Genomic DNA, 18,060 nt, shown 5'->3' with positions numbered 1-18,060 from the left:
AACCGTTTCAAGCATCACGGGCAATAAACACAGATCTCGTGTTTCTGATGGGAAATCAGTGCCCAACTTAAAGAGACACCAAAGGAGAAACGATGTTTGGAATTTCAAAACCTGAGTAGCGAAGATTCATGGAGGACTTCCCATGGTTCAGACCCACGCTTCCAAAGCAGGGAGCACGCACGTTCCAGCCTTGGCTGGGGAACTAAGATCCTACACACCATGAGGTGTGGACAGAAAATATTCACGGAGAGTCTGTCAGAGCTGATACGGACAATATGTTGAAATGGTCCCATTTGGGACATCCTGAATTAAATCAAGTTCTGAATGAAATCATTTATGCCTGGTTTGACTTTTTGAAACAAGACTCGTTAAAAATGTGAAATAATTCAGATCTGTGCTGAATTTGTTTTGAACAGCAAAGCTCTCGATAGCAACGTTAGGAAGCTAAATTAGTACAATCGTGCAGAGGAAGGGAACACACACCTTTGTCCTGGGAAATACGGTACTGTACGCTCCTCAGTAAGCTAAGGCGTGTCTGAGTCTTTGTGACCCCAGGCGGTGTCATAAGGACTGGGCTCTGGGGCTGTCTCTAAGATTGTCCTGAGCTTGGGGACAAAATAACACACCTCTACCTCTTAAAATGTCATCATCCTTATTACAGACAATAGCCGAGGGCGTGGTGACAACCTCATTGTCCGTCAGCAGAAGAAACTATAAAGGAGGTGGAGTACCTATACGAGATGGAATATTACTCAGCCATGAGAAAGGACGACAGCGTGCCATTTGTGGCAATGTGGATGGACCCACAGATGGGCAGATTAAGTGAAGCCGGTCAGGTAGAGACAAAAGCTATACAGTATCAGTTATAAGGGTGAGTGTTAGTGGCTCGGTCATGGCTAACTCTCTGCCGTGAATTGTAGCCTGCCAGGCTTCTCTGTCCATGGGATTCTCCAGGCAAGAACACTGGAGTGGGTAGCCTTTCCCTTCTCCAGGGGATCTTTCCAACCCAGGGATCGAACCCAGGTCTCCAGCATTGCAGGCAGATTCCTTACCAGCTGAGCCCCCAGGGAGCCACCCATCACTTCTGCTGAGATGAGGAATCTCAACAGAAAGCAACTCCCAGCACAGAAGGCGGAGTGGAGGCCGCCAGAGGCAGAGGGTGGGGAGAAGGGGCAACATGGGGAGGGTGACGGGCACTCACTTGTCCACCAGCTTCTTGGCAAACCCGAAGTCGGTGAGCTTGACGTGGCCGTCTCTGTCCAGCAGGATGTTCTCCGGCTTCAGGTCCCTATAGACGATGTCCCGGGAGTGCAGGTACTCGATGGCACAGACGATCTCGGCCGCGTAGAACAGCCCGGTGTTGCTGGAGAAACGGCCGCGGTTCCGCAGGTAGCTGAAGAGCTCGCCACCCGGCACGAACTCCATGAGCATGTACAGGAAGCGGTCATCATGGCCTGTCCAGAACCTGCACCGGGGAGGGCGGGGGGATCCCAGTGAGACTGAGCGCTACGCCCCGGCCGGACACACAGAGGCTGAGGTGGGCAAAGCATTGAGCTCATGGCCCGTCCAGAACCTGCACCGGGGAGGGCGGGGGGATCCCAGTGAGACAGAGCACTTTGCCCCGGCCGGACACACAGAGGCTGAGGTGGGGAGAGGATTGAGTTCATGGTGCATGAACAGCTCACGCAAAGATACATCTACAGGGGCGGTCTAGCAGTCACATATGGATGTGAAGGCTGCACCAGACAGAAGGCTGAGCGTCTGAGAACTGATGCTTTCCAACTGTGGTGCTGGAGAAGACTCTGGAGAGTCCCGTGGACGGCAAGGAGACCCAACCAGGCCATCCTAAAGGAAATCAGTCCTGAATACTCATCGAAAGGCCTGATGCTGAAGCTGAAGCTCCAATACTCTGGCCACCTGATGTGAAGAGCTGACTCACTGGAAAAGACCCTGATGCTGCAAAAGATTGAGGGCGGGAGGAGAAGGGGGCGACAGAGGATGAGATGGTTGGATGGCATCACAGACTTGACGGACATGAGTTTGAGCAAACTCCAGGAGTTGCTGATGGACAGGGAAGCCTGGTGTGCTGCCGTCCATGGGGTTGCAAAGAGTCGGACACGGCTAAGCAACTGAACAACTTCCTTGGTTCTGCAAGTGCTGTTTCCATTACATAGGAGGGTGACGGACTCTAAGCCAAGGTGATAAAGGCGTTGGAGAAAGAGAGAGAAGAAGAGAACAGACTGGTAGATTCAACAGCCAGCACAAGGCCCTCAGTCATGAGAAAGCCAGGTGCTGCAGTCCCTGGGTTCACAAAGCGCTGGACCAGCTGAACGACACACACCGTCACAGACACGTATATGTGTCCACGTACACGTCATGAAGAGTGAATTCGCTCAGACGTGTCCGACTCTTTGCGACCCCATGGACTGTAGCCTGCCAGGCTCCTTCGTCCATGGGATTTTCCAGACAAGAATACTGGAGTGGGTTGCCATTCCCTTCTCCATCTATTGGAATAAATACAATTGTATAAGATACGACCCTGGAAAAGGTACCCATAAGAAAGAGATGGTCATACTAAGTGAAGCCAGAGAGAATCACAGAAATACTATATGATACTACTTATACATGGAATCTAAAAGAGAATGACAAAGTCCCCTAAACAAAACTTTTAGACACACTGGGAAACCAAAAGCCTCTTGCGACTTGCCTTACAGCACTCTCTGCTTTACTGAGGTGCTCCGCCGCTGAATCCACTGTTATCTCTGAGGTCTGCCTATAGTAAACTGTTATCAATCTATAGATATATATATATCAATATATCAATGTATAAGCACTGGAGGAGATCGCTTGCAATGACCCAAAACGTAACTGGAAGGAAAATCAGAAAGAAGTAATCAAGTGCAGTGGTCAGCAAAGTATACATGCTAAGAGTCACGTCTGACTCTTTGTGACCCCATGGACTGTAGCCCGCCAGGCTCCTCTGTCCGTGGGATTCTCCAGGCAGGAATACTGGAGTGGGCTGCCATGCCCTCCTCCAGGGGATCTTCCCGACCCAGGGATCAAACCCAGGTCTCCTGCACTGCAAGCAGATTCTTTATCGTGTGAGCAACAGCGAAGTTCCCAGGGAAATATAAGTTTATGCGATAAAAAAAAAGATGAGGGAATTCCCTAGTGGTCCAGCGGTTAGGACACTACGCTTTCATTGTTGAGGGCGTGGGTTTGATGGCTGGTGTGAGAACTAAGACCCTACAAGTTGCACAAGGTGGCCAAATTAGAAAAAAGATGGGCGGCAGAGAGGAAAAACTTTTCTGTGTCCAAGGAAAGCCTTCCAAAAAGAAAAAACAGCATACTGTTCCGATGTTCAAATGAATGTCTATTTCGCTGATCACTGTGGTTATCCGTTAGAGAAAAGTATGGGTCCTGCATACAACAGGCTTTCTCTAAGTGTGCATTTAAATGTGAAGACTCTCTGAGGCTAGCCTCAGACATGTACTTAGTCACTCAGTACTGTCTTACTCTTGGCAACCCTATGGACTGTAGCCCTCTAGGCTCCTCTGTCCATGGGACTTCCCAGGCAAGGAGATTGGAGAGGATTGCCATTCCCTTCCGCAAGTGGATCTTCCCGATCCAGGGATTGAACCTATGTCTCATGCATGGGCAAGCGGCATTCTTTACCGTCTGGGCCCCCTGGGGAGCCCGCTACGCTCAGATAGAGCTGCTGTTATCATAAATGCAAGCCCCTTTGCCTGACACCCAGTGAGACCAAACGATACTAGAATACTGGAATTTGAGACACAAGAAAGTTTGTTACAGGGCCGCACAAGGAGATGGGTGCGTCAAGCCTTAAGAAACCCAAAGTTACTGGAAGCTTTCAGCAAAGCCCTTTTGTACAGAAGGTGAGGGATGGGCGTGGTTAGCTGTTGCCAACTTCTTGATGTCAGAACCTTTATTCAGGCTTCCCAAGTGTCTCAGAAGAATCTGCCTGCAATGCAGGAGACCTGGGTTCAATCCCCAGGTTGGGAAGATCCCTTGGAGAAGGCAATGGCAACCCACTCCAGTATTCTCACCCGGAGAATCCCACGGACAGAGAAGCCTGGCACGGCGACAGTCCAAGGGGCTGCAAAGAGTCAGACACGACTGAACACATTCACACGAACACACATCCTTTGCTCTTGAGGTCCCGTCACGGTCAGCAGATAATGTTCCACTAAATCTCTACCAGACACGTGTTATATTATCTGTCCTGAAAATAAAGGGCCAGGTCCCCAGGTATAGGTTTCATCCTTCAGGGTCCCAGGCCTGGCTCAGAAGGGACAGAGCTTAGCGGGCAGCTCCCTGAGGGCCAGGTCCCCAGACCCTGCCCAGCTGTCATCACTGAACTGACCCTCGGGTTTCTCAGGATGCCCAGGTCGGGGAAGATGGGGTCCCATGGGGGTCCCTGACTGTACAGTAGCCAAGACAGACGCCCAAGTAGTTAGATCGCAGACCCAAGGATGAGGGAGACCCCCAGGCTTCTCAGGGTGTCCAGATGGGGGAGACGAGGTCCCATGGGGGTCCCTGACGGCAGGGTAGCCACGACAGACGCACGCTCTACTTCGATCACAGAACCTAGAACGGGGGGAGACGGTCACCGTGGCCTGAAGCCCCGGGTCCAGACAGCGGGTGGCCCTGGCAAGCACCCTGGAGCCCCCCCGAAGCCATAACCCCCAGCTTGTTCCTGGGCCCCTCCGGGCTCTCCCGCTGGACCAAGGCTGGGTGAGCTGGAAGGCCCCCGGGGGTAAGGCCAGGACCAGTATCTGCACTGTGTCCACCCGATGACCGCCGGTCCACACACCTTTGGATGAAAGCCCTCACTAAGGGGCACTGAATGACAGCTGGGGCCTGTGGACGGGGCCCGGGGCAGCGCCGTCCAAAGGCTGAGCAGCATCACTAAGCGCTGTTCATTGATGCTTGCCTGCCAGTGGGTGGGGCCCACTCGGTGCCGTCCAATGGCTGAGCAGAACCACTAAAGGTCGCTCATTGGCAGCTGGCTGCTTGTGGGCGGGCCCACTGCAGAAATGACCAATGGCTGGGTGGGACCAAGAATGTTACTCATTGGCAGTTGGTTGCCTGGGGACCACTGTGGCACTGCCCAACGGCTGAGCAGGACCACGAGCAGGACCACCACCAGGACTTCATTGGCAGTTGGCTGCTTGTGGGCGGGGTCCACTGCAGAGCCAACCAATGGCTGAGTGGAACCACAAAGGGTCGCTCACTGACAGTAGCTTGTGGGTGGGGCCCACTGAGGTGCCATCCAATGGCTGAGCAGGACCATTAAGTGTTGCTCATTGGCAGCTGGCTGCTTGTGGGCGGGGCCCACTGCAGAAACGACCAACGGCTGGGTGGGACCAAGAATGTTACTCATTGACAGCTGGTTACCTGGCGACCACTGCGGCACTGCCCAAGGCTGAGCAGGACCATCACCAGGACTTCATTGGCAGTTGGTTGCTTGTGGGCGGGGGCCCACTGAGGCACTGTCCACTGGGTGAGCAGGACCACTAAGGGTCGCTCATTGGCAGTTGGTTGCTTGTGGGCGGGGCCTTCTGAGGTGTCAACCAATGGAGGTGCGGTAACACCAACGGTCTCTCATTCATAGTTGGTTGCCAGTGGGCGGAGCTCACTGAGGCATCAACCAATGGCTGGGCAGGACCACTAAGGGTCACTTATTGACGATTGTTTCTGGGCGGGTCCTTCTGCAGCACTGACCAATGGCTGAGTGGGACCACTCATGGGCACTCATTCATAGTTGGTTGCCGGTGGGCTGAGCCCACTGAGGCCTCAACCCATGCCTGAGCAGGAGTGCTTACGGTCTCTTACGGACAGTTGGTTGCTTGTAGGCGGGACCCGCTGCAGAGCTGACCAATGGCTGAGCGGGACCTGTTGCCTAGTAATGGTGCAGCCTAGCGATGCACATTGAGGGCTGCACGCTAAGGGATGAACTCACCTCACTTTGTTACACTCCTATAAATGCCTTTCTTTCTGCACTGCTAGATTTCTGCCTCTTGTGGCCAGGGCTGCCCAGGGACCCCATCTTTAGCAAGCACAGTGGCATCCACTTCTAGGGGTTTCTCTTTCCCCAGTTCCTGTGTATCTTTGTCCCGTTCCCAGTCTCAAGGTTCGAGATCTGCAGTGTTGAGATCTGAGAGGAAGAAGACAGGAGGCAGGAAGGGGGCTTGGGGTGGGGTGGGGGTGGTTTGTGTCTGTTGTTACTGGAGAAAGAACAAAACCTGCCCTCCCCCAGCATCTTTCAGGCATGCAGATTATCTCCAGCTGAAAACAAACAAGGTCCTGCAGATGCAAGGGAACACTTGGACCTTCTCCCTGAACTGCCTACAAGAACGTCGATAGAGGAGTTGGTCCTGGAATCTCTCGTTTCAGCAGAGATGTCTGCAGAGGGCAAACAGAGCCTGGAGACTAGAGTTCACACTAGGTCTCTATGTCTCTCCTGGACCAGCAAACATTTATTTATAAAATTCTGTTTTTTCTCCGTCTCTATGTCAACTGCCCTTCCTCCTCTTTGATATCTGAAACCACTACCCCCAACATCCTCTTTTTGTCTGCAGCTGAAGAGGGTATTTAAGGGGAGTGTTGGGGCCATCTGGTGAGTCCCAGTTGGCTCAGGGGTAGAGTTTGCCTGCCAAAGCAAAGAGTTCGATCCCTGTGTTGGGAAGATCCGCTGGAGGAGGAAATGGCAACCCAGTCCAGTATTCTGGCCTGGAGAATCCCAAGGACAGAGGAGCCTGGAGGGGCTACAGTCCATGCGGGTAGCAAAGAGTTGGGACACAAGTGAGCATGCGGACTACAAGTTGGGCCGTTTTAGAGAGTGACTCCATTTTCGTAGCTCTCTCCCATGTATACATGAGATTAAATTTGTGTGTGCTTTTTCTCCTGGTTCATCTGTCTCAGGTCCATTTCATTCTTAGACCAGCCAGAAGACCCTGGAAGGATCAGGAACATGTCTTCCTCCCCGGCATCACTGTCTAGAGAAACCAGATGACCAGACGCCCGCCTTTTTCCCCATCATTTATAATCGAGACAAGTCTCTTTCTCTGGGCTGCGCTCACCCCTTCTCTGGGTCACATCATGACCTGTCTAGGTCTAGCCCGCCTGTTCCTTGCCGTGATGCTCAAACAGAAGCACACAGCATCCCAAAGGTATGACAGCCTCACTGTTCTTTCTTGGGCGAGCTTAGCACCCAGCGAGGGCTCTTCTGACGGGAAAACGTCTTCCAGGGTCCCAATGACACCTGACGGATGACCCTACACAATGAACCTCTACACAAATTCGTGAGAAATGGATTTCCAGCCATATCAGTGAACCAAGGATGTCACAGTCATGAGTGACTGCAAACACGTTGGATGGGGAGTCCACGAGCCCTAAAGGAACTCAGGAAACAACAGCTGCTGGCGAGCAGCCACTCCCCTGAGGAAACTCAGCAGGTGAACACACAGATGCTGGCCCCAGGTAGCTGAGATGCAGAATAAAGGAATGAGTCCAGATGCTTGCATCTTCCTATACATCAGTTCAGTTCAGTCCAGCCGTTCAGTCACGTCCAACTCTACAACCCCATGGACTGCAGCACACCAGGCCTCCCCGTCCATCACCAACTCCTGGAGCTTGTTCAGACTCATGCCCATCGAGTCGGTGATGCCATCCAACCATCTCATTCTCTGTGGTCCCCTTCTCCTTCCACCTTCAATCTTTCCCAGCATCAGGGTCTTTTCAAATGAGTCAGTTCTTCCCATCAGGTGGGCAAAGTATTGGAGTTTCAGCTTCAGCATCAGTCCTTCCAATGAACACCCAGGACTGACCTCCTTTAGGATGGGCTGGGTGGATCTCCTTGCAGTCCAAGGGACTCTCAAGAGTCTTCTCCAACACCACAGTTCGAAAGCATCAACTCTTCAGCGCTCAGCCTTCCTTATGGTTCAACACTCACATCCATACATAGAAAAGCACTAAATTCCTCAACTTCGGGTATCTGATTTCTTTCATCAACAACCATCTTCTGATGTTCACACTAACTGCTCTCTGTTGCAAAACTTCTATATAACCTGGCTCCCCGCACCCCGTCCTGCTTCCTCAGAGCAATTCTCAGGGTTAATAGAGATGTTGCCTCCTGGGCTTAAGTCCTAAAAATGTCAGCAGTGCTGAGAACACCTGCCCTGATGCCACTCTCAAAAGAACAGAAAGTGTTAGCCACTCACCGTGTCTGACTGCGACCCCATGGGCTGTAGCCCACCAGGCTCCTTTGACCATGGGATTCTCCAGTCGAGGATACTGGAGTGGGTTGCCATTCCCTTCTCCCGGGGATCTTCCCAACCCAGGGATCGAACTCAGGTCCCACTCTTAGATGCCAGCAATCTCTACACGGCAGAAAGGACAGGGAGGAGACACAGGGTTGCCTTCTTCAGACAGGACCGAAGCCGTCCTCCCCTGGAAAATCTTGACTGTGTCACAATCCTTCAACACCCTGGACGCTGAGTTACTAAGCTCTTCTAAAATTATCTCTCCGCTGGCTGCACTGACCTTTGGAATGGTTTTATCCCAGAACAGAAAAGTGTCGTCCGATATCTATGTAGTGAACCTCCTGGCTGGCTTTCAGAAAAATGCAACCAGTCACACTTCAAGTCCCGCACTTGCTGATAACACCCCAGGCGAGCGTGCCAAACCGTTCAAGCACAAGTTCAAACTGGAGCCTTTCTTCGGAGTGATCTTCTTCGCTTCACGCAGCTTCATGGAAATGCAAGGAAAACCCACTTGGGGTTTCTGGACAGCATTTCAAAAGGCAGATATTGGGAGAAGTGACTCACTTCCGAGAGAAAACTGGACAGCTGGGAGGATTCAACACCTGCTCACCGCCTGGTTTTCTTCCCACTCAACTGCAGGCTTCACCCCGTGGCTGCGGGCCTTCCCTGCCGTCTGTTCCCAGGGCTGGTCACACAGATCCCTCTCCCCCCTGCTCTGTATGGGGGCGCATCCAAAGCCTGCTGGCCCTGGATCAACGCAACCGCAGTTTTCAAACACAACCTGATCTCTGAAGTGATAACACACGGAAAAATATCCCAAACCTCAAGGACCTTATAACACCCTCATGGGCTAAAACACCGGCATTGAGCAACTCAGTAAGTAGGTATTCTGGGCTGGATGGCCAAAGTGTCAGTTGCTCAGTCATGTCCAACTCTGCGACCCCAGGGACCATAGCCCGCCGGGCTCCTCTGTCCATGGGACTCTCCAGGCAAGAATACTGGGGTGGGTTGCCATTTCCTCCTCCAGGGGATCTTCCCGACCCAGGGATCGAACCTGCGTCTCCTGCCATTTCAGGCAGATTTTTATAGATACTGTCTGCATCACCCCAAATCCCTATGTTGAACTGCTAACCCCCCAGGACCTAAGAATATGCCTGTATTAGGAGATGGGTCTTCAAATAGAGGATAAAGGTGAAATGAGGTCACTAGGGCGGGTCCTGATCCCAAAGGACTGGGGTCCATACAGAAAGAGGAGGTCAGGAGACAGACACACACACAAGCACAGCTGTGTAGACTAAATTACAAGGAAAAAAGCCCCATTTCCTTTCCCTGGGCATCTTCCCGACCTAGGCCTCTTGGTATAAGGCCACCCATGAAATCGAACGAACAACACATTTCTACAGCACCTCAACAACTTAATTCTACCTGCAATGACCCAATTTCCAAACAAGGTCGCTTTCACGGGTACTTGTGGTGTATTTCTGGGCTTGGGTGCTGCTCGCTCAGTCATGTCTGACTCTTTGCGACCCCGTGGACTGTAGCCTGCCAGGCTCCTCTGTCCATGAGTTTCTCCAGGCAAGAACCCTGGAGTGGGTTGCTATTTCCTTCTCCAGGGGATCTTCCCGCCCCAGGGATCGAACCCAGGTCTTCTGCATTGCAGGCAGATTCTTCACCATCTGAGCCACCAGGGAAGACCCATCTTTTGGGGAGGCAGACACAATTACAGCCACAACGAGGCGGAATATCCAGAGCTGGAAGCCCCCCGCCCAGCCCAAGACTCACAAGAGCATCACCCTAATGTGTGCTGGGCCCAGAACACACGCAACGAGGCCAACTCAGCATCTCCACCCTGCCACTCCCAGGCCTGAAAAGAGCTTCTCCCGCCGGCTTCTTGCCTCTTCCAAACTCTTGTCTTCTCAACAACAACATTTCGGACTTTTCCTGTCCACCATCAAGTCTACCTGCTTCTCTTCGGTGGAAGTGTTAGCCCATCAGTCGTGTCCGACTCTTTGAGGCCATACGGACCATGGCCCGCCGGGCTCCTCTGTCCACGGGATTGTCCGGGCAAGAACACTGGAGTGGGTTGCCTTCTCTCGTTCCCAGCCCAGGAATTGAACCCGCGTCTCCTGCATTGCAGGCAGATTCTCTAACCGTCACATAAACTACCACAGAAAGCTCAACAGACCACTAGGTCTCCAGAACAAACAGGAATCCGGCCACCAGGAGGCCTGTCTTCCTGGGAAAACTGGGCCACAAAGCACCCTCAGGGACACACCCTGGGGTTCTGGTTTGAGGACTTCCTGTCTTCAGTTAAAAAAAAAAAAAAAAGGCTCAAGCCAGTTCTCCTAAATCATATGAGAATGCCTTGGCCACAGACAGAGCAGTTTGCATCTCCTTTATAAAAGATTCATCGAAAACCGCTGGGCAACGGGAGTGCCTTCCCAGAATCTCCGAGTCCACAGGAGAGACACCGTTAAGTAGAAGCTTTGTTTTGTTGCAGAGGAAGGCACACACGCATTGGATCGTCTACAAGCCTTCCCGTCAGCCACCTGGACACTCAGACTCGACCGGGGTCAGGGGGTTGACTCCGATGCAGCAGCGACTTCTGTTCTGATGACTCAAAAGCATGAGACTCTAGTGACCCATCCACATGGGCCCCAGACTGCCCTTCGGCTCCGTAAAAGGAAAGTCAGACACACACACACAAAAAGCCAGCTGCTCCCTCTGTCCCCCATCAAACATGCCTCTGCTCGTCTGGAGACATTGCTCCGGGGGTTTTGAGTTTATGGGTGTTTTCGTCCGTGCATGGGGGCGGAGACTGGGACACGCAAGATGTTCCGAGACCATAGAAGACGGTCCTGTATCTGCTTGCCTGGGCGAGCGGATTGCAGAAGAAAGGCAGGTGTGGATGGCTGAGTTTGGAGGTGGCGAGGGGCAGGGCAAGGCAGAGGAGGCGAGCATCGCAGCAGAGGCGTGATCCTGGGCTGACCACGTGGCTGGCACCCCCACCTTCCAGTGCGGTCACTGTGCTGGGATGATGGAGGGAAGGGCATCTCAAAAGGGTCACCGTGCCCACGTGTTCAGTCGCTTCCATCGTGTCTGACTCTCTGCGACCCCGTGGACTGTAGCCCCCACCCCGGCTCCTCTGTCCGTGGGGATTCTCCAGGCAACAACACTGGAGTGGGTTGCCATGCCCTCCTCCAGGGGATCTCTGCAGAGCCGGGGATGGAACCCACGTCTCCTGCATTGGCGGCTGGGTTCTTTACCCACTGAGCCACCTGGGAAGGCCGGAAAACAGTCAAAGACAAAGCCAGAGCCCGTGACAGCCGTCTCGAGGACACGATTAAATGAAGCCCCTGGGGTCATTCTCTATGGAGCTGCAAGCGGAGACGCAGATGGCCAGCGGGGCGCGGCGTGGGGTGGGTGGGCCCCGACGGCTGCAGGGCAACGAAGGATACCTTGAAAGCAGGCAAGCCGGGGAGGCCAGAACAGCTGTTCACTCCGAGCACAGGCTGGGCTGGGGGAGAAGGGGGCTCAGAGGAACACAGTCCAGGCCGGAGGTGGGAACCACGGAAGAGCAGCCCACTACATCCCGCCAGGGATGGGGACAGACAGCCTGCTGTGGACGCCTACACGTCTGGGCCGTGGGCCAGGGTCGTACCTTTCAGTAGCAAAGAGGGTAGGAGAGCTGCTTTCCTGGTGGCTCAGTGGGAAAGACTCCACCAGCCCATGCAGGGCACTGAGTGAGTGAGTGAAAGTCACTCCGTCGTGTCCGACTCTTTGAGACCCCGTGGACTGTGGCTGCTCCAGGCTCCTCTGTCCATGGGATTCTCCAGGCCAGAATACTGGAGTGGGTTGCCATGCCCTTCTCCAGGAGACCTTCCCAACTCAGGGACTGAACCCGGGTCTCCCGCCTTGCAGGAAGATGCTGTACCCTATGAGCCCCCAGGGAAGCCCAAAAACACTGCAGTGAGTTGCCATGCCCTCCTCGAGGGGATCTTCCCCACCCAGAGATCGAACCCACGTGTCTCGGATCTCCTCCACTGGCAGGCGGGTTCTTCACCACCACCAGCGCCTGGGAAGCCCAGCAATCACGCACCTGAGCCCCCAAATCATACATCAACCAATAAAGGAAACTTGAAAGAGCGTGGGGGAGAGAGGCATGTATGCGCTGCACGCCGGGCACCATCAACTGGATGACGCCACGATACACCCACGTGACGACACTCGAGACTCCACGAGACACCCCAGAGAGTATGGGAGCGGGCAGAGGCGGGCGGGTGACTGAGGTCCCGGGAAAACCCAGGAGATGAGCGCCCTGGCGACGGCAGGCGGGGAGCCCACGTGGATGTCTTGCTGGGGCAGACAGGCACCCCTTCTCCCCGCCGACCCTGGGCAGGCACTTAGGGGGACCCTCTCTTGTAAGATGGGGAGCTTGAGGTATGTCAGGACCCGGCGGGAACACGCTCCATCCCCAGCACACACAGGAGACTCCCACGTTGGGGGGTGCGGGCGGGCAAGCAGGCGGGGACCCGGAGCCAGGGACTCACAGTTTGACCAGGAAAGGGTGGTCGACTTCCTTCAGCACTGACTTCTCGTTGTGGACGTGTTGCTCCTGCTTCAGGCGGATGATGTCGGGGATGGTCATCATCTTCAGGGCGAAGAAATGCTTGCTTGTCTTCTCCTGGACGAGCTGCACGCGGCCAAACGTCCCTGTACCTGCATGCGGAGGGCAGAGATGGGGGGAGAGGCATGCTCAGCGACCATAGCTCCCCCACCACCGGGAAGGTCAGACAACCTGGCAGGTCGGAAGACTCCATTCCCTACGAGATGCCAGGCGACAGACCCTCCTCTGCAATGGTCAAGTTAAATTCGTACACACACACACAGCATCACTTGACTCTAGGACAAAGCTACACAGAGTCACAGCTGTGGTTCTTCCAAGAGTGAGGCACGGACGTGAAAGCGGGACCATAAGGAAGGCTGAGCGCACTTAAGCATTGATGCTTTCGGACTGTGGTGCTGGAGAAGACTCTTGAGAGTCCCTTGGACTGCAAGGAGATCCAACCAGTCCATCCTAAAGGAGACCAGTCCTGAGTGTTCATTGGAAGGACTGATGCTGAAGCTGAAACTCCAATACTTTGGCCACCTGATGCGAAGAGCTGACTCATTTGAAAAGACCCTGAAGCTGGGAAAGATTGAAGGCAGGAGGAGAAGGGGACGACAGAGGATGAGATGGTCGGATGGCATCACTGCCTCGATGGACATGAGTTTGGATAAACTCTGGGAGCTGGTGATGGACAGGGAGGCCTGGTGTGCTGCAGTCCATGGGGTCGCAGAGAGATGGACACGAATCAGCAGCTGAAGCACAAGAAGCGTAACCTGCCCCTGAATTCTCCTTTGACGAGAGTGACTGACCATCGTTTCTGGAAATGAGTCATCCCAGAGAAAACACACACGGAGCTAAAGCCAGAATGGGAAAGCACGCCAAATACATTCCTGCGACGCGTCTTTTTTTTGACACTTTTCTAAATCAGGATGAGACACAGTCGACAAACTTAGGGCGACTGAAGGGGAAGGGGTTGGGGGAGGGTTAAATGAAGAGTTTGGCATGAACAGAGAACACACGACTAGATGGAAAACGGACAAGCAAGCCGCTACTACTGAACAGCACAGGAAATTCTACTCCACATCTCGTAATAACTGTATATGGAAAGAGAATGTAAAAAAAAGAACAGATAGGTAACTGACTCATAGCTCAAATGAACACAACGCTGTAATTAACGCTTGCTGCCGTTTAGTCGCTCCGCAGTGACTGACTGACTCTTTGTGACCCCACGGACTGCAGCCCCGCCAGGCTCCTCTGTTCCTGGGGATGCTCCAGGCACGAATACTGGAGTGGGTGGCCATGCCCTCCCTCCAAGAGATCTTCCAGACCCAGGGATCAAACCCGGGTCTCCTGAATCGCAGGCACATTCTTTACTGCCTGAGTCACCAGGGGTGGCTGTAAACCCAAGGACAGGGCCCTCATAAGACACAGAACAGGAGAGACACGGACATGGCGGAGAAGCCACGTGGAGACGGAGACAGAGACGGGAGGGAGGCAGCCATCAGCCCAGGGACGGACGCCTGGAACCCCCGGAAGCCGGAAGAGGCGGGAAGGACCCTCCCCTGGAGACTGCAGGGAGCCCAGCCCTGGGACCCCCTGACCTCAGACGTCTGGTCCCCAGGGTTCAGGGAAGATGAATGTCTACAGTTTCAAGCTTCCCAGTTTGGTGGAAATTTGTTATGGCTGCACCAGGGGGTAGGAATTCAACCAAACAACGCTCAGGAATGGTCCGAGCATCCTTGTTGTTTAATCACTTAATGCTACACGTCCATGGTTTTGCATATAGAACCTAACACAACTTTAACCTTCTCCTGTTTGAGAACAGGTCTGGACATGGAAATGTACATGTTTCAACTGCCCCAGCGGAGCTCCACTCAGGTCTCTGGATATGCTGATGTGGTCTCGGAAAATTTCGGGAAAATTAAAGGCCAGGGGTGAGGACACCACGCTCAATTGTCTTTGTCCAGATTAACGCTGATGAGGAGAAATTCGAAAGAAAGACAATGAGAAATCATAAACAGAGAAGCCAGCCTGTTCTGGAAAACTGATGAACTTTGCAAAAGCTTATCAAAAGAAGCACCGTCTGCTTCTGGCTAATAATAGCAACATTTTCTTGGCAAAGGAAACGCTGCCGAGTTTCTGGTACCCGTGGGGTAAGCCCCTGGGCGGTTCTTACTGGGAACACACCCTGGCTAGAAAGGGGAATTACTCTCAGACTTCCTAAAAGAAGTTTCTCCAGAAGGGCTGCCACAGTCCACGTTCCTTTTTTATGAACTTCACTCGCACTGTACATTTTAATTACTGGAAAGGAAAGGAGTCCTCATGTTATAAAAAAATGTTTCTAAATGTGTCTATGCATGGTACCTCATGCAGAAAATAGATACAGTAACACTTCTCTTAAGACATAAAGTCTTGCTTCCCAATACCTGTATTTTTATTTATCCTTGAGACTGCAGGGATGAAATATGTGATGAAACTCTTTTTTTTTTTTTTTGATACCTCTGACACAATTTGGAAGAAATCACACTGGTTTTAATGGTTCCACATCATGGAGACCATCAGGGGCCTTTACTTACATGCTTACACCTTGGGTTACATTTTTTTATCCTTGAGACTGCAGGAATCAAGTAAAATCTGTGATGTCTCTGTATCTTTTTCCCGATACCTCTGACACAATTTAACTTGGAAGAATCGCACAGCCTTTTTTTTTTTTTTTAAATACCTTTCCATCATGGAGACCACTAGTAGCGTTTTCTTACACATCTCTCTCTTGTGTTTAAGAACGAAAAGACCCCGTCCTGAAGGACATATTCACTCTTTCATGATGAAAGTAAAACGGGAGGAATGCAAGTGTTACTCGATCAGTCGTGTCCAACTCTTTACCACCCACAACGGACTGTAGCCCACCAGGCTCCTCTGTCCGTGGGATTCTCCAGGCAAGAATTCTGGACTGGGCTGCCATGCCCTTGATGATGAAAGGGTTAGAAACAAACCATCTGAAGACATGTTTCAAAAGAAATATTATTTCACACATAAAGGAAAAGATGATGTGAAACTACAGGATAATGATAATAACTAGTGAGTTTAGAGTCCACGTAGAAATCCCACCAAGGTAGAAGTTTACCAGAGCCTGGCTAAACGTACAAGCAGATCCTACACGTAGGAATTTAATCTCCTGCGTTCTGCTGAAAAACAGGGAACTGAACTATTTGTTTCATCTGATGAGAAATCACCTGCTCTTCCTGTTTCACACATTCAGAAGCACTGGGTGGGCGAAAAAAGTTCACCCAGTTTTGAGGAAAAGGGAAAACCATTTTTCATGTTCACCAAGAATTTTACAGAACAATGGCTTTGCGAGGCACACAAACTGATTTTGGCCAAACCCAATAGCACTCATTCCTTGAAAATGACCTAGTTCATGCTTTAAACGGGCTTCTCTGGTGGTTCAGACAGTCCAGAATCTGTCTTCAATGCGGGAGAGCCGGGTTCGATCCGTGGGTTGGGAAGATCCCCTGGAGAAGGAAATGGCAACCCACTCCAGTCTTCTTGGCTGGAGAATCCCATGGACAGAGGAGCCTGGTGGGCTACAGTCCATGGGGTCGGAAAGAGTCGGACACGACTGAATGATGGAGCACACACACACACACACACACACACACACACACGATACAGAAAACAGATAATGAACAAGGACCTGCTGTCCAGCACAGGGGACTCTGCTCAATCCTCTGTAATAACCTTATGGTCACCAGGGGGAAGGGTGGGGGAAGGGATGGTCAGGGAATGTGGGATGGACATGGACACACTGCTGTATTTAACACGGAGAACCAGCAAGGACCTGCTGCCCAGCACAGGGAACTCTGCTCTATCCTCTGTAATAACCTTATGGTCACCAGCAGGGAGGGATGAAGGGAGGGATAGCTGGGGAGTCTGGGATGGACATGGACACTCTGCTGTATTTAACATGGAGAACCAGCAAGGACCTGCAGGACAGCACAGGGGACTCTGCTCAACGTCACGAGGCAGCCTGGATGGGAGGGGAGTTTGGGGGAGAATGGGTACATGTGTATGGATGGCTGAGTCCCTTTGCTGTCCACCTGAAGCCATCACATTGTTAATCGGCTATACTCCAGCATAAAATAAAAAAGATTAAGAAACACAGAATAAAATTCGGCTTTCGGAAATTATGGCTGCAAACCAGTACCAACTCCTGTTTCACTGGGGGCGGGGGAACCTTCAGGGGTTCTGTTAAGAATGTGTGCTAACTTTGAATAAACTTAAAATCATGGAACTGGACCCTTCGAACAGGTGAATTTTATTGATTCGGATATTATCTCTTAATACGCGAAATCTACCCTCAAAAAAACGTATGATTTGGATAAAGTTATGAAGCTTGGGGTGTTTTTTTTTTAAGCTTGGAATCTTCAGCTTCCAAGATCAGCTGAATAAGCTGGACACAGCTCAGCTGGGCGCTGGGTGGGGCAGACGGCCCTTGTGAGTCCACTCGTCTAGACAGGCTTTCAAAAAACAAAACCCAGTCATTCCCTCAAAATGCTGCGGGAGGGAAGCGGCATTCCATCGCACAGTCAACTGCTTCATTCTGTAAGATACTTATTTTTAAAAGACAAACATAGAACAGATACTTCAGCGCCCACCCAATTCTTCTAGTTACAGGCTACTAAAGTTACGCTGTCTCCTATCAAAGATACAAAGTGTATAATCACAAAAGAGAACCAGAAACACAGGAAGTTGCCAGCCTAACTCCCACTGCTAACAAATGTGAAACAAGGAGATGCCTCGAATTCCTGGTCTTGCACTGGGCTCCCTGAGAGAAGATAGGAGCTGCTCTGAACCTCGCCGGGTAACTCTTGACCCAGAGGCAAAGGTTGGTCTCTGTAATTTGATAACACGAGCTGGCCACTTTAAACGTCGGAGCCGTAAACTGCAGTGGAGTCCGACTCTTTACAACCCCATGGACTGCAGCCCACCAGGCTCCTCTGTCCATGGGATTCTCCAGGCAAGAAGACTGGAGTGGGTTGCCATTTTCTCCTCCAGGGGAGCTCCCCGACCCAGGGATCGAACCCAGGTCTCTCGCACTGCAGGCAGATTCTTTATCAACTCGGTCACTAGGGAAGCCCTCCCGGAGGCTAGGCTTACATTTGGCTG

General features: G+C 52.2%; 1 protein-coding gene across 2 annotated transcripts in view; it reads right to left on the bottom strand.

Annotated features, from left to right (window-relative positions):
- Nucleotides 1-18,060, bottom strand: part of PRKX (protein kinase, X-linked) — a 58,437-nt gene that overhangs the window by 23,314 nt on the left and 17,063 nt on the right. For both annotated transcript variants that reach the window (XM_018043893.1, XM_018043894.1), the window contains exons 2-3: nt 12,836-13,004; nt 1,202-1,465 (exon numbers count right to left, since the gene is read on the bottom strand). In XM_018043893.1, coding sequence (XP_017899382.1) covers nt 1,202-1,465; nt 12,836-13,004 — 433 coding nt within the window. The remainder of the gene's footprint in view (nt 1-1,201; nt 1,466-12,835; nt 13,005-18,060) is intronic.

This window comes from Capra hircus, assembly GCF_001704415.2.
Source record: "Capra hircus breed San Clemente chromosome X unlocalized genomic scaffold, ASM170441v1, whole genome shotgun sequence".
NCBI classification, from domain to species: Eukaryota; Metazoa; Chordata; class Mammalia; order Artiodactyla; family Bovidae; genus Capra; species Capra hircus.
The sequence above is the reverse complement of the archived record's forward strand: the minus strand, read 5'-3'. Positions and strand labels throughout refer to the sequence as shown.